Genomic DNA, 12,784 nt, shown 5'->3' on the forward strand with positions numbered 1-12,784 from the left:
ACAGCCAGCCACAAGAGTGAGATAAGGCGGTGACTGTAAGTATGGCTGTACAGTACAGGCCAACAAGGCTTCGACACTGACATTTCCAGAATCTTCCAAGTTGGGTGTCTAGGAGACATGGAATCTGCCTACCTCGCAGCTAAAAGTGTGACTGGGTCGGTGTCGGGCACCATCCCAGAGGCCCTACAGAGGCCTTCAGCACACAAGGAAGACGAGAAGAAATGGCAGACATGTGGAAGGCCTGGGCATGACGATTCAGGGCCAGGGTGAGAAAAAGGACAGAACAGAGAACTTGGGCCTGGCCCAACTGAGATCAGGGGTTGAGACTATGGTTGAGACCGAGTAAGAAGAACAACAGCTTTCAAAGGGTTTAAAGAGAGAAAGACAGACACAGAGAGACTGTGTATGTTTTGAGAGAAAGCTGGTCACTCGCAGTCCCCGGCAATGTCATGTCTTGGTCAGGGTGGCGCCTGCCGTCTGGAAGCAGGCGAGCTGTAAGTGCATCGTGCTCTTGAAGGTGTTGAGCAGCTCCTCCAGGAGCCTGTGGGGAGACAGGGAAGCCCAGTGAGTAGCACCTGGCAACAGAGCTGAGCTCATGGACAGGTGCATCTGTCCTGCCCCACCGTTACTGGCTGCAGCCTTATCTCCCACTTCTTGCCTCAGGAGCCCCTTAGATGGGGCGGATATGCATGCATTCATGGGCCCCCAGGTTGGATTCAGCCCCAGAACAGAACAGGGCTTGGGTCTATGGGTCTGGATTTTTTTTTTTAATCTTAAACCCCGTTTGCAAAAATGCATGGAGACTCTATAGACACTAGGCCCCTTTGAGGGACACGGTTCTCTCTGTGAATGTTGGCAGAATCAGGGCTATGGGGTTAGACTGTAGGTAAGGGGTTGTGTAAAGGAGGAATGGGAGTGGGGTCCAGAAACAAATTTTCCCTGTTGGCCATGTTCCAGTTGTCTCACCATTTTTTTTTTGAGGTCACAACCAGTGGTGCTCAGGGGTTACTCCAGCATCTGTGGCAGCCTTGAGGGACCATATAAGATGCTGGGTATTGAATCTGGGTTGGTCGTGTGCAAAGCAAATGCCCTCCATGCTCTGGCAACCTTATCTTCCCATTTCTGAATCCCATTAGGACCAATGTTTTTATGACATCCACTCCCCAGACCCTACTGCAGGACTCCCTTGGCACCCAAGCCTAGGCCCTGAGCATTGGGCAGGAGCAAAGGTCAATACCAGGCTGTAGGTGGGGGCAGCTGAGGAAACTGCCTGGCCTAGATTTCCTTGAGCCCAGTTTCCTGTCAGAGGCAACTAAAGCCCAAGGCCCCCCATGAGTGAGTGCCCCTTGACTTTAATTGGCCATTGCTCATTCTCGTCTTTTTAACACCTTTATTGCACGGAGCACCTGGTGTGACCGGCTGAGCTATGGAGAGCAGGCCGAGCCTGGGTGCTCTTCTACAAGTTTCTCTCTTTGACCTTCCTGTGGCCATTTCCTTTCGATAATAGAACACAACTGGCCAACGTGGCTCAGTCATGAGTCCAACTGAGCCTCCCCAAGATGTTCTCTCTCCCAGTCATTTCAAGCCAAAAGAGAGCTCCTTGCTCAGCTGCCTGTCACCCAGAAGGATGGTCTCTCCTCATCCTGTCAGTGAAGGACAGCAGAGGCCTGGCTGACTGGGCGGCCATGATGGAAGCCTATTCTTCCTGGACTCCCACTCCCCACTGGGGGTTGAGAAAAGAATATATTTGGGGCCACAAACTCAATTCCACACCTCACACTCATCCCTGACAACAGCGACCAGAAATGAATTAAAATTTTAATTTTTTTATGCTACTTCATAACATTTTCTAGTTACTTCAATACCATGCCAACCAGCATTCTCTTTGCTTTTCTCCACCCAGGACCCAAGGGGATCTCCCAATGCCCCAACCCCTAAGCTCAATTCTGTGGCCCACCATTTCAGTTCTATTGCTTTTGATCTCCTGTTTTTCCTTTATATGACAAATCTGAGCTCATTCTGTGTCTGTTCCTCCCCTTCTGACTGACTCCATTCAGCACGATGCCCTCCATTCTATCCACTGAGTGATTTTCAATTTCCCTAGACCCGAGTAGTGTTGCACTGTGAAGCGACCTCATGGTCAGGACTTACTTTTTATCGGTACCACTGGAGAGTTGGGGCAAGGCTTCCAGGGCCTGCTTGAAACTCGACCTGAAAAGTAAGCAGCAGGGCATGAGGTTAAGGTGAGGAGAGGTGAGGTGAGATGAGGGAGGTGAGATTAAAGTGAGGTAAGGTAAGGTCTGAGGTAAGGTGAGGTGAGGTGAGGTGAAGTGAAGTGAAGTGAAGTTCAGGTGAAGTTGAGGTGAGGTGAGATGAGATGAGCTGAGTTGAGATCAGGTTAAGGTGAGGTGATATAAGGTGAGTTTAAGGTGAGGTGAGGTTAAGGAGAGGTGAGATGAGGTGATGTGAGGTTAAGGTCATGTAAGGTTAAAGTGAGATGAGGTAAGGTTAAGGTGAGGTAAAGTGAGAAGTAAGAACATCCAAATTTGAGGGGGAATGAGGAGCAAAGATGGGCACCTCCAGTGCATCTTCAGTATAAACAAACAACCGGCCATGGAGAAAAGACAATCCACAAGTAAAAGTGAAATAAAAAAAAAAAAGACAAACTAAAAGCAAAAGTGACGGGAGAAATATCAGATAGAGGTTCTGAGTGGGGTCAGAGAATCTTAAGTAGGAAATGAAAGAGAACCCGAAAAGCTCCAGGAGAAACTGACTGTACCTCAGGAAGCCCTCGGGGAGCAGAGGAAACTTCAATGGGGCCCTCATTCCACAACAAGGGTTTTCAATAGCAAAACTGAAGACTCATGGAGGGAAGAAGAGAAACCAAACAAAAATGGTGCTCTAAGGCCAGAGCTCTAGGGTCCATGGGGCGGGCTCTTGCCTTGCATACATCTAACCTGCATTTGATCCCTGGCATCATCTTGGTTCCCCTGAGCCCCACCAGGAGTGTTCTTGGAACCCTTCATTATCCCTCTCCCAATTTTTTTAAATGAAAAAAGAATGGGTGACCCAATAAAAATTCCACAAATAAGGAGTCATCTGCAGAGAGATAGGCTCAGATTTCTCACAGTCTTGCTAGGAACTGGAGATTACTCTGCTAGACATTCAAATGGTAGAAAACCAGAAAGAGATATATTTGCGCTTAGGAAAAAAACCATCAAGAAAAGGCCTTGATATAGAGTCACTGGTTCCCTCTGCTGAACTTTGTCAAGCCAAAAACACGCTAAAAATGGCTGACTCACAGGCAGCATTTTAGGGGGGCTTATTTTCAGTCATGCCCTCGAGCACCGTTCTACTCTTCCTCTTTGATAACTGGCAGATAAAGATAAAGACAGAGCAGATGGCCCTTGATGTGCAAGTGGTCTTTGATTTCTCAGGTTAAGAACTTTCTAAACTTGTGCTTAGGAAACAGGCTTTTGAGGAGTGTATGTCTGTCAGATATAGGCCTATTTAGCAGACATGAAAGGCCTGAAGGGGAAGGGATGCTCATGTTCCTGCCCTTAGCCCAGACCTGGGAAGAAGAGGGCCGAGGGTGCCACCTATCCAGCCCCTCTCACTCTCAGCCCGAGCTGGAAAATAGACCTGCCATGATCTCCAGAGGCATCTTGCTCAATTCATCCAGAGGTGTCTGACTATCTTCCTTGTCCCTTGCAACAATAGTAAAGATGATGGCAAGGAAGTCACCAGAGCCAACTGTCATCTGTCTCTCACAGACAAGACACAAAGGCGAGTTGAGTTCCTGGATGCGGACCTAAACTTACACTCCAGGTGTCTACAAGGAAGGATTCTGTCCTGCATGGCAAATGTGGCTAAAAAACCTGGGAGCCACAGAGAACTGGATCTGGTCAGCCATGGCCACCGGTCTGACCACAAGACTGTGGTCCATCCCTTCCTATATTAGGAGCAGGCTTAGACAGTGTGGGTCTGCTGGGATTAGGGCAGAGGGAATGGATGATGGGGCAGGCCCCGCTGTAAGTAGATGAGTGAATGAGTGAGCTGCACACAGACAAGCTCTCTGACACCCCTTTCTAGGGCCCCACGAGTGAAGAGCCACACATCTTAGGTCTTATGGGGCTGAGGGAATAAACAACTTTGTAGGGTAAGTAGGCTGGACCGTTTCAGTTCATCTGCTGATATCTCAATGATAGGAAATCCTGACTTTCATTCAAAACAGCTAAAAACCATCATCGAATTTCCACTACAGAATTTTTCAGCGAAACCACAGGCTTCCTCTGCTGCTGTTCTTCACACCACCTGAACTGCCCAGTGTTGGCGGTGACTAGGTCGAAGCTCGTGTCTTATTTTTCCTGCTGATACGGGAAGTACGTAAGAAGGCGCCATGGCAGGGGTTAGGAGACTGATTTATTTTAGTGAATGAAAACCAGAAACCCATGTGAAACCCTGTGTGCTTGCTATGCTCCAAAGGAAGTCCCAAAAGTTCTAGTTATGTTTTTTTCTTTATTGCTGTATTGTTGTATGAATTTTTTGTTTTGTTTTGGGGTCATACCTGGTGCTGCTCAGGGTTACTCCTGGCTTTGTTCTCAGGGATCACTTCTGGCAGGTCCAAGGACCACAGAAGATACCGGAGATTAAACCCAGGTCAACTGTGGCAAGGCAAGCACCTTCCCTGCCATACTACTGATCCAGCCCCATGATTATTTTATAGTTATTAATTTGATCAGCTGCCTTTAAACTTGGTCAGCAAACCCTGAGCCTTGGATCTATGGGGATCTATGGGGTGCTTTGACAAAGGATGCTTCATATTAGGCAGACCAGCTCTGGGTTAAGGACAGGAAGAAGGGCGTCTCACCTGCTCTCAGGGGTCAGGTAGATGGCCACGGTGTCCCGCAGAGCGCAGATTTCCAGTCTCGCCTGAAGGGGAGAAAAGAGCCAGGTGACAACTGAGAAATCTGCCTATGATGGCAACACATGGTGGTGAGATACATACCCCAAAGCCTCCCTCACAGGGTGACCTCTGTTGGCACTGTGACTGTGGGTTTTATCTGTTTTTTGTTTGTTGGTTGGTTGGTTTTGATCTGTTTTCAGGACACATTTGGCAGTGCTCAGAGGTTACTTCTAACTCTGTACTCAGAATCACTTCTGGTAGTGCTTGGGGGGTCCTATGGGATGCCGGGGACTGAACTCAGGTTGGCCATGTGCAAGCCGAACGCCCTTCCGCTGTACTACTGCTCTGGCCCTGGACAGCGACTTTTGAACAGACTTTACCACATGCCCAAGACTCAGATCTCAGACAACTGCCATTGACTATAATCCTATGTGTGTGTAAGTGTGAAGGCAGATCTGCCACCTCACAGGGAAAAGGATGAAGTGTGCAAGGGTTTTTTTTTTTTTTTTTTTGGTGCAATTAGTAATTTGTCATCAAATTAGGATAGTTTCTTCCTGCCTTCTTGAGAGAGGAAGTAGAACCTGATATGGTCACCAGAGCATGCAAGGCACCTTGGGGGTTGAAAGCAGGGACCCCTTTTTCCTGCACCTCTGCTCTTCCAGTATTTCCAGTACAACAACTATGTCTCCTCGCTAAGGGACATTTGATGTCAGGATGGTGCCATATCTAGTTAAATCACTGCTGGACTTTCACATTATTATTATAATTATCTTATTAACCCCAAAATGGACAAGCTGATTTTTCAAATTAATAGGGAAATGCAAGGATACCCCTCACCCCCCAAACAGACAAAACATTTTTTGAAAATCAGGAGCAGAGGTAGAAAGAAACCCACACTTTGCTCCCCAAACTCACTTTAGTCACAATAATTAAGTCAGGTATGGGGTACTGCATGTAGGTGAGGGTCCAGAAATAAATAAATAAATAAATAAACACATTTCTAAAGGAAAAAAAAGGCCAGATCTAAATATCAAGCCAAAGTGAATGGCAAGATAATCAAGAGACCCAAACTATAACAATTTAAACTTTAAAAGGGCCTGTTACACTGGTAGGCCAGGGGGCTAAAGATGGAGGTGTGGGATAAATGCTGGGAACTTCGGTGGAGGGAGGTCAACACTGGTGGTGGGAATGGCCCTGACTCATTGTCACTGTATGCCTGAAATCCAATTATGAAGTCCTTGTAATTCACAACAGTCTCAATAAAAAAAATATTCTAGGTGAGGGTCCAGAAATAAATGAACAAATTCAATTGATGCTGCACTGACTTTTTAGCAGGGAGGCAAGATCATTCGAGGTGAAGAACATTGATAATCCATGGGAGGTACAACAGGGCTGTAGGGGGACCATGTGGGACACTGCCCAGTTCCACACGGACACACAGAGGGCACCAGTGAGCAGGGCTGTGGGTGGGTTCCCAACAGTCTTCAGCTCCGGGTGCTGAGGTTTCTGCAGCCCAGATGAGGAAATGCTGCGTTAGGGAAGACAAGAGTTTTGGTTGCGAAGCAAATGTTTCCTTCCCATCTGTCAAAATACAAAATTCATTCTTCTTCCTTTCTTTGTTGTTTTGCTTGTGGGGTCACAGCCCACAGTACTGAGGCTCTCTACTTCCAGCTCTGTCCTAAGGGATCTCCTGGCAAAGGCTCCAGGACCATCCATGGTGCAGAGGATCCAATGAGGGTCAAGCCCATGCCAGTAAGTTTCTTATCCACGCCACTATCTCTCTGCCCCTAAAGAAAAATAAAGTCTCTAAGGTTGGTACGTGACAAGACATCTCTCCTTTTCATCTTCTAGTAGCTCTAAGAACAGATTCTGGGGTAGAGGGTAAGAGGGAGAATGGGTATATCAAGGACCAAAAGAAAAAAAAAAACACTAAGACAGAAATTCAGATTCTTCTAGAATGGGATCACTGTTAATATAGATCCTCAGGGAGAAATTTCATTTTTGGACAAAATGTTAAGGTGTCTGAAACTATGAATTTACGCAGAGGTAAAAGCTGTATTTACGAATGACATGCAGACCAGGAAAGTAGAAGAGATTATGCCGCAAAAGATGACCTCAACTCTCCCCCAGCTCTACCGGTCATCTGGAAAGGACAGAGGCTGCAGATCTTTATGTTAATGTAAATATCTGTAAATGATTAACCATGACCACTTGTGGGCATCTGCTCGGAAGAAGGGTGCCCAAGCGGGGCCTTCTCGAAGAGAAGTGGGGGGGAAGAAGGGGCAACTCACTGGGACTTTTCCAAGAAGCAAACTTCTACCCATTTGGAGGGGCATCACTGTGCTCAGAAGACTGACCCAACTGCAGAGGTCTGATGCCCTGGGGTACAGACATGCGTGCACAGCAACTTCTTCTGCGGGGTTTCAAGGAGACATGGGCCACTCAGGTAAAGAGGCTGCAGAACTTACTTCTGCCTCGGACCCCTGGAACTACCACTGCTCCCTTTTATTTCCCTCTTAGCACTGCAGTTGATGCTTCTGAGCTCCTCCAACAGAAGGACTAGAAGAGTCACCACCCTTCAATGCTCCCCCCAAACAGGTGGCGACTGGAAATACAGTAGAGAATGTACCAACTTTCCCCCAGCCCAACTTGCCACACGAAGACTTGCTCTTCACTTCCCTCATCCCTTACACTTCCCAATTTTCATATGAGACTTTCAGAGACTCCGAAAGTGCTCAAAGATTCCTCTACCTGCTTCTGGACCTCACCTCATCCCCTCTATTCTTCATATGGTTCGAGTTACTCTACCAGCTGCCATTCATGAGTCAACTGTCCGTTCCTTCTTATTTCCTCATTAACATTCATATCTCTACTATAGTGGACATGCATTTTGAGAATTCTGGTTTTATTTTTCCTTTATTTGTGCCACTAGGGATGCAATACTGGACTTCACACATGCAAGACACAAGCACTTTATTTGGGCCATGCCCTTGGTGGTGAGGAGTATTTGGGGAGGGGGTGACCATTAACTTAAAAAAATGTTTATTTCATTATTGATGTACAGGACTGCTGCCAAGAGATAAAGGCACTCAATGTCTCAAGAGTTGGTACAGACAGAGTTCTGTGGTGAAGCTTTAGCAAGCTTTTTTTTTTTTTGGATCACACCGGCAGTGCTCAGGGGTTACTCCTGGCTGTCTGCTCAGAAATAGCTCCTGGCAGGCACAGGGACCATATGGGACACCAGGATTCGAACCAACCACCTTTGGTACTGGATCGGCTCCTTGCAAGGCAAACGCCGCTGTACTATCTCTCCAGGTCCAGCTTTAGCAAGCTTTTTGGCTCTCAGTAGCCCCCCCACCCCCTAAACTCAAAAGAGTTGCCATCAGAGAGGAGTGGTACAGGCTGTAGGACTTGCTATCAATGAAAGACCAGTGGCCGCTGTGTAGCTGAAGAAAGTATCCTTATCCCCATGATGCTTGGGAGGAGGTGGCCTCATTTGGTTGATTTGCTCAGGAGGAGGCTTCATTTGACTGGCTTACTCTGCAGGAGGAAGCCTCGTTTGATTGGTTTGCTCTCTGCTTATAGCTAATAGACTAGCGGATTACTTCCGGCTTCCAGATGTGGCTACCAACATGCGGTTTGAACACTGAACCATCTGACCCAGTGAGCTGAGCACTGCCAGGAACGGGAATCAAAACACCATGAGCTATGTCTAGGTGCTTCGCCCTCCGATCTAAAGAAATGAGAATCACGTGCCAAAGCTCTGGATAGTGGTGGGATCACAGCAGGCAGCCCTTTCACAGAGGGCACTTACTACTCGGTTTACCACTCAGGCTCTGTGCCTACCAGAATCAACCCATTGATGCAACTTGAATCTGTCATTATAATTTTGCAATTTAAGTAGTTACAGCAGAAACCAGTGGAATGTGAAGGCAAAGAGAGAGAAATTTGTCATTTCTATGCACTCAGCATTGAAGCTGTAGAAAGACTTAATAGAAGTTACTAAGGATTCCCTGTGAAATTGAATGGAATTAAGACAACTATGAAGAAGAAAACAATATTTTATGTTTTTAGAAAGAACACGCATTCAGATAATGTCATGGGAGTTGTGAAGGCCCTACACCAAAACAGAATCTCAGAATGGAAAGGGTACTTCACTCACGTATGTAAAATATAAAAAAAGAGGTGAGATTTCTGATAGGACCTGTCAGACACACAACAAAAATTCCACCTGATCCCAGCAAACTGGTATATGAGTGGCAAAAGTACTTCTAGGGCTAGAGCAATAGCACAATGGGGAGCCTTGCACAGAGTATGACCTGGGTTTGATCCCAGCATCCCATATGGTCCCCCAAGCTTGCCATGAGTGATTTCTGAGTTCAGGGCCAGGAGTAATCCCTGAGTGCTGCCAGGTGTGCCCCCCCCCCCCAAATAAGTACTTCTAGATTGCTTGAAATGGAAATAACTGCCGAGCAAGGGCAGATAACTAAGATACCTGCAATGCTCCATTGTTACTGAAGAATGCAACACACTGCATCAGTCGACTGAGCTCTTCAGAAACAGCTTCCACCACTCTGGACAAGACCCGAGGCACCAATTCTTTGGAAACAGTGAACACCTGATGGGAGATTTCAAATAAACACAGAGTACAATACAATTCAGCTATAAGAAAAGATGAAATCATGCAATTTTCTGCTAGGTGGCTGGTATCCTGCTGAGTGAAGCTAGTGAGAAGAGGGGCAGCTACAGAATGACTACTCTTGTCTGTGGGCTATGAGGAAGCAGAGTAAGACAACAAGTGACCCTAAGAACCTGAGTGAGCTGTTGGAAGGTCGTATGCATGAAACCCCAATGGCAGTATTGTAAAACTGTACAGCCTCGTGACTCCAATAAAACATTTAAAAAATTGCATCATGGAGATTTGGATTTGCTCCGAAACAAGGCAAATGAACAAATGAGACTATTCCTCTGATGTAGAGTTTGTCCTGCTCTGAGCAGACTTATCCAGTGTGATGATCTATTTTCGATTGCAGTAAAATATTAACTCTGATTTTAAATAACTGTAATTGGAATACCATTGTAGATCTCCTCAGTTCCTGCAGAAGGAAGGGAAACTTAGACACTCTTTCATCAGTAGCAGCTGTTTTACAACAAGGAATAACCCCCTTGGAAACATGCAGGGCAAGATTTGAGAAGGTATTAGTGATGCCAACAAACTAAAAACAGCTTTGAATTTTTCCTCCTCCTTATGCCCCATTCACAAGCATAGACATGTTTTCTAAAGAATTCATTAGACAAGTAAAAGCCTAGAAACAAAGAAATGAAGTCAATACAAATAAAGATATAGACTAAATAGAAATAAATATATGTATGCCAAGTCCAAAGTAGGTCTGTTCCCAGGATGGGGTTGGGGTTAAGATAACTTAAAAAGTCCCGGGATGGGGCAATAGACATGGTTTGAATTTTAATAATGTCTACCTGAAGCTTTGTTAACGCCATAATGCAATGTTATTTCAATAAGACTGATTTTAACATATATTCAGTTAATATTTTACCGCAACTGAAGATCATCACATTGGCTCAGGCCCTTTGAACAGGACAAGCCCTATTATTGCACTGACTACATCCCTCCATGGTGAATGACAAAGTCCAGAGTTTTACCATTGACTAGACAGCCACTTTGACTAAACTTAAGATTATTACTTACCAACTGTGATCTTTTGAAACTGGAAGCTATTCTATTTGGACACCCAGGGAGACACATAACTCTCCAACCCAACATCTAGCTCTTCCTTATTTCACATTGAATCACCAGTACTCAACATTTTTGAATTTGGCCAAGAAAACTTTGTGAAGTGAGGACATTCTTGGCAAGATCATGTGGGAAAGTGTCAAAAATAAACACCCAGAATGAACCTCTTCTTTCAAAGTCACTAGGGCTGTGAAAGGGGCCTGTGGCATCTGACCCACTTCTCATCTCATGGTGATTCGAGATCTCATGGCTACTTAACACTGGCATAGGGTTGGGGACTCCTACTGCTCTCCCTGCCCTGTGATTTTGTTTTGTACTCAACTTAATATTTTACCTGGCAGTTAGCACCACAAGGATTTTTATATCTTTGGTAGATACCAATATTAATATAAATGATATCATATAATGAACAAAATACTGTTTCCCCCAGAGTAAGACATACCCCAAAAATAGGCCCCCCTAGGCTCTGTCTCGGAATGAAAATTAATTTACCGTAAACTGGCTGCTAGGGTCGCCCTGCCTGGCATCTATAGGATTCACAGTTTGTCTGGTTTATGTTGACAATTACCATATTACCGTACCATATATAGGTATTAATTTTTTCATTTAATAATAAATGTGTACTGTATTCTTCTTCAAGGAAAAATAAGACATCCCTTGAAAATAAGACCCAGGGCATCTTTGGGAGTAAAAATTAATACGACACTGTCTTATTTTGGGGGAAACGGTATATTTGAGTACACTCATGGATATATTACTCACAGTACAAAGACGTTCTACATTCCTGCCTAAGTGAAATCATACAAAAGTCCTTTTAATGTGGACATTTGTTTCTTCCTTCACTAAGGAATGGAAACTATACCATAGGCTAGTCCTCTTCCTGCTTTAGTGCCTTCCAGCTGGGGGCCCCATCAAGAATGAGGCTGGCATGCTCTGTGCTTTTTCAGCTATTCTTTCCTTTCCGCCTGAAATAATCATGTCTTTCTAGTTCACCTCCAGAGCCTCTTATTCCAGGATACAGCGGGTGGCATCCACCTTCACGGGAGCCCACCCAAACATGTACCAGCAGCAGAGAAGTTAATAGCAATCAAACACTGCTTGAAATAAACTGATGCTGAACTTTCTGTCTGGATTCCTTTCCTCTGGCTATCCATTAGGTGAGGAGGCAGAGGCACCTTGCAGGTCCTCCCAAAGCAGTGAGTAATGGATGGTGACATCTGAGAGCTATTTCGGGGACAACAATGACAATAAGGGTCTCCTCTGTATGTCCAGAGCAGACTCATCCTCAGTGGGATGGTTGACTAGGGTGTTATTTTGCTGCCTCGGTAGAAATACCAGTGCATAAATGCTTTGGAGAGAGCCTGGCCCTCCTGTAGGTTCCTGCTTCCTGACTCACTGCCCGCCCTTGGGACTGTCATTCCAGAGTCCCATCCCTACACAAGGCCATACTTTTGCACAAGTAGACATCAAGTTTATGTGTCTGGGCTTTTAAACCCAGGGCCAGGGACCAAGCATTCTTCCCTCTTGCTTCTCTCTCTGTCTTTCTGCTGTTATAGAGCTGACTTCTCATGAAGAAGAAAAAGAAAACATAGATAATGTCGGGGGGGGGGCACTCTTCATCAATAACACATGCATGCGTGCACACACATGAAAGGAGAAGTTGTGTTTTATTTATCTCCGAGAAATGTTCCAAAGAGGGTGTAGGGGAGGGAAGCGACCACTGTAAAAAGCCATTGGCTATGCCTCTTCTTCACCCACCCTTATTCATCTCTCTTAAAGAACATCTAATGATAGCTTACCTCTGCGTGCACAGCAATTATATTCACCAGTGCTTCTTTTAAATAGTTTCTGACACCTGAAAACAAGATGGGGGAGGGAAGAAGGCATTTAGACAACAAGCTCCTCATCTCCAAGCTGAGATGATTTTCTGCAGGGAAACAGAAAGTAACACCACCACCACCCGAGACTTACTTTTGGGAACTGGACCATCTTTCTATCTTTCCAGTTAAGTTCATTAAGAGTTTTCTTTCACTGTTTCCCCATTTCTATCAACCTTGGTGCAACCTCGTTCAAAAAAAAAATGTCCTGTTATTTTCTTCTGATGCTGTAATGCAGATCAACTACAC

General features: G+C 45.5%; 1 protein-coding gene across 1 annotated transcript in view; it reads right to left on the reverse strand.

Moving 5' to 3' along the window:
* Nucleotides 1–205: 205 nt before the first annotated feature.
* The window catches only part of EXOC2 (exocyst complex component 2), a 729,898-nt gene continuing 717,319 nt past the window's right edge, over nucleotides 206–12,784 (reverse strand). The window contains exons 25-29 of the mRNA XM_049765112.1: nucleotides 12,458–12,513; nucleotides 9,402–9,524; nucleotides 4,871–4,932; nucleotides 2,152–2,211; nucleotides 206–541 (exon numbers count right to left, since the gene is read on the reverse strand). Coding sequence (XP_049621069.1) covers nucleotides 448–541; nucleotides 2,152–2,211; nucleotides 4,871–4,932; nucleotides 9,402–9,524; nucleotides 12,458–12,513 — 395 coding nt within the window. The 3' untranslated portion in view covers nucleotides 206–447. The remainder of the gene's footprint in view (nucleotides 542–2,151; nucleotides 2,212–4,870; nucleotides 4,933–9,401; nucleotides 9,525–12,457; nucleotides 12,514–12,784) is intronic.

Source organism: Suncus etruscus, chromosome 18 (assembly GCF_024139225.1).
Source record: "Suncus etruscus isolate mSunEtr1 chromosome 18, mSunEtr1.pri.cur, whole genome shotgun sequence".
Taxonomy (NCBI): domain Eukaryota; kingdom Metazoa; phylum Chordata; class Mammalia; order Eulipotyphla; family Soricidae; genus Suncus; species Suncus etruscus.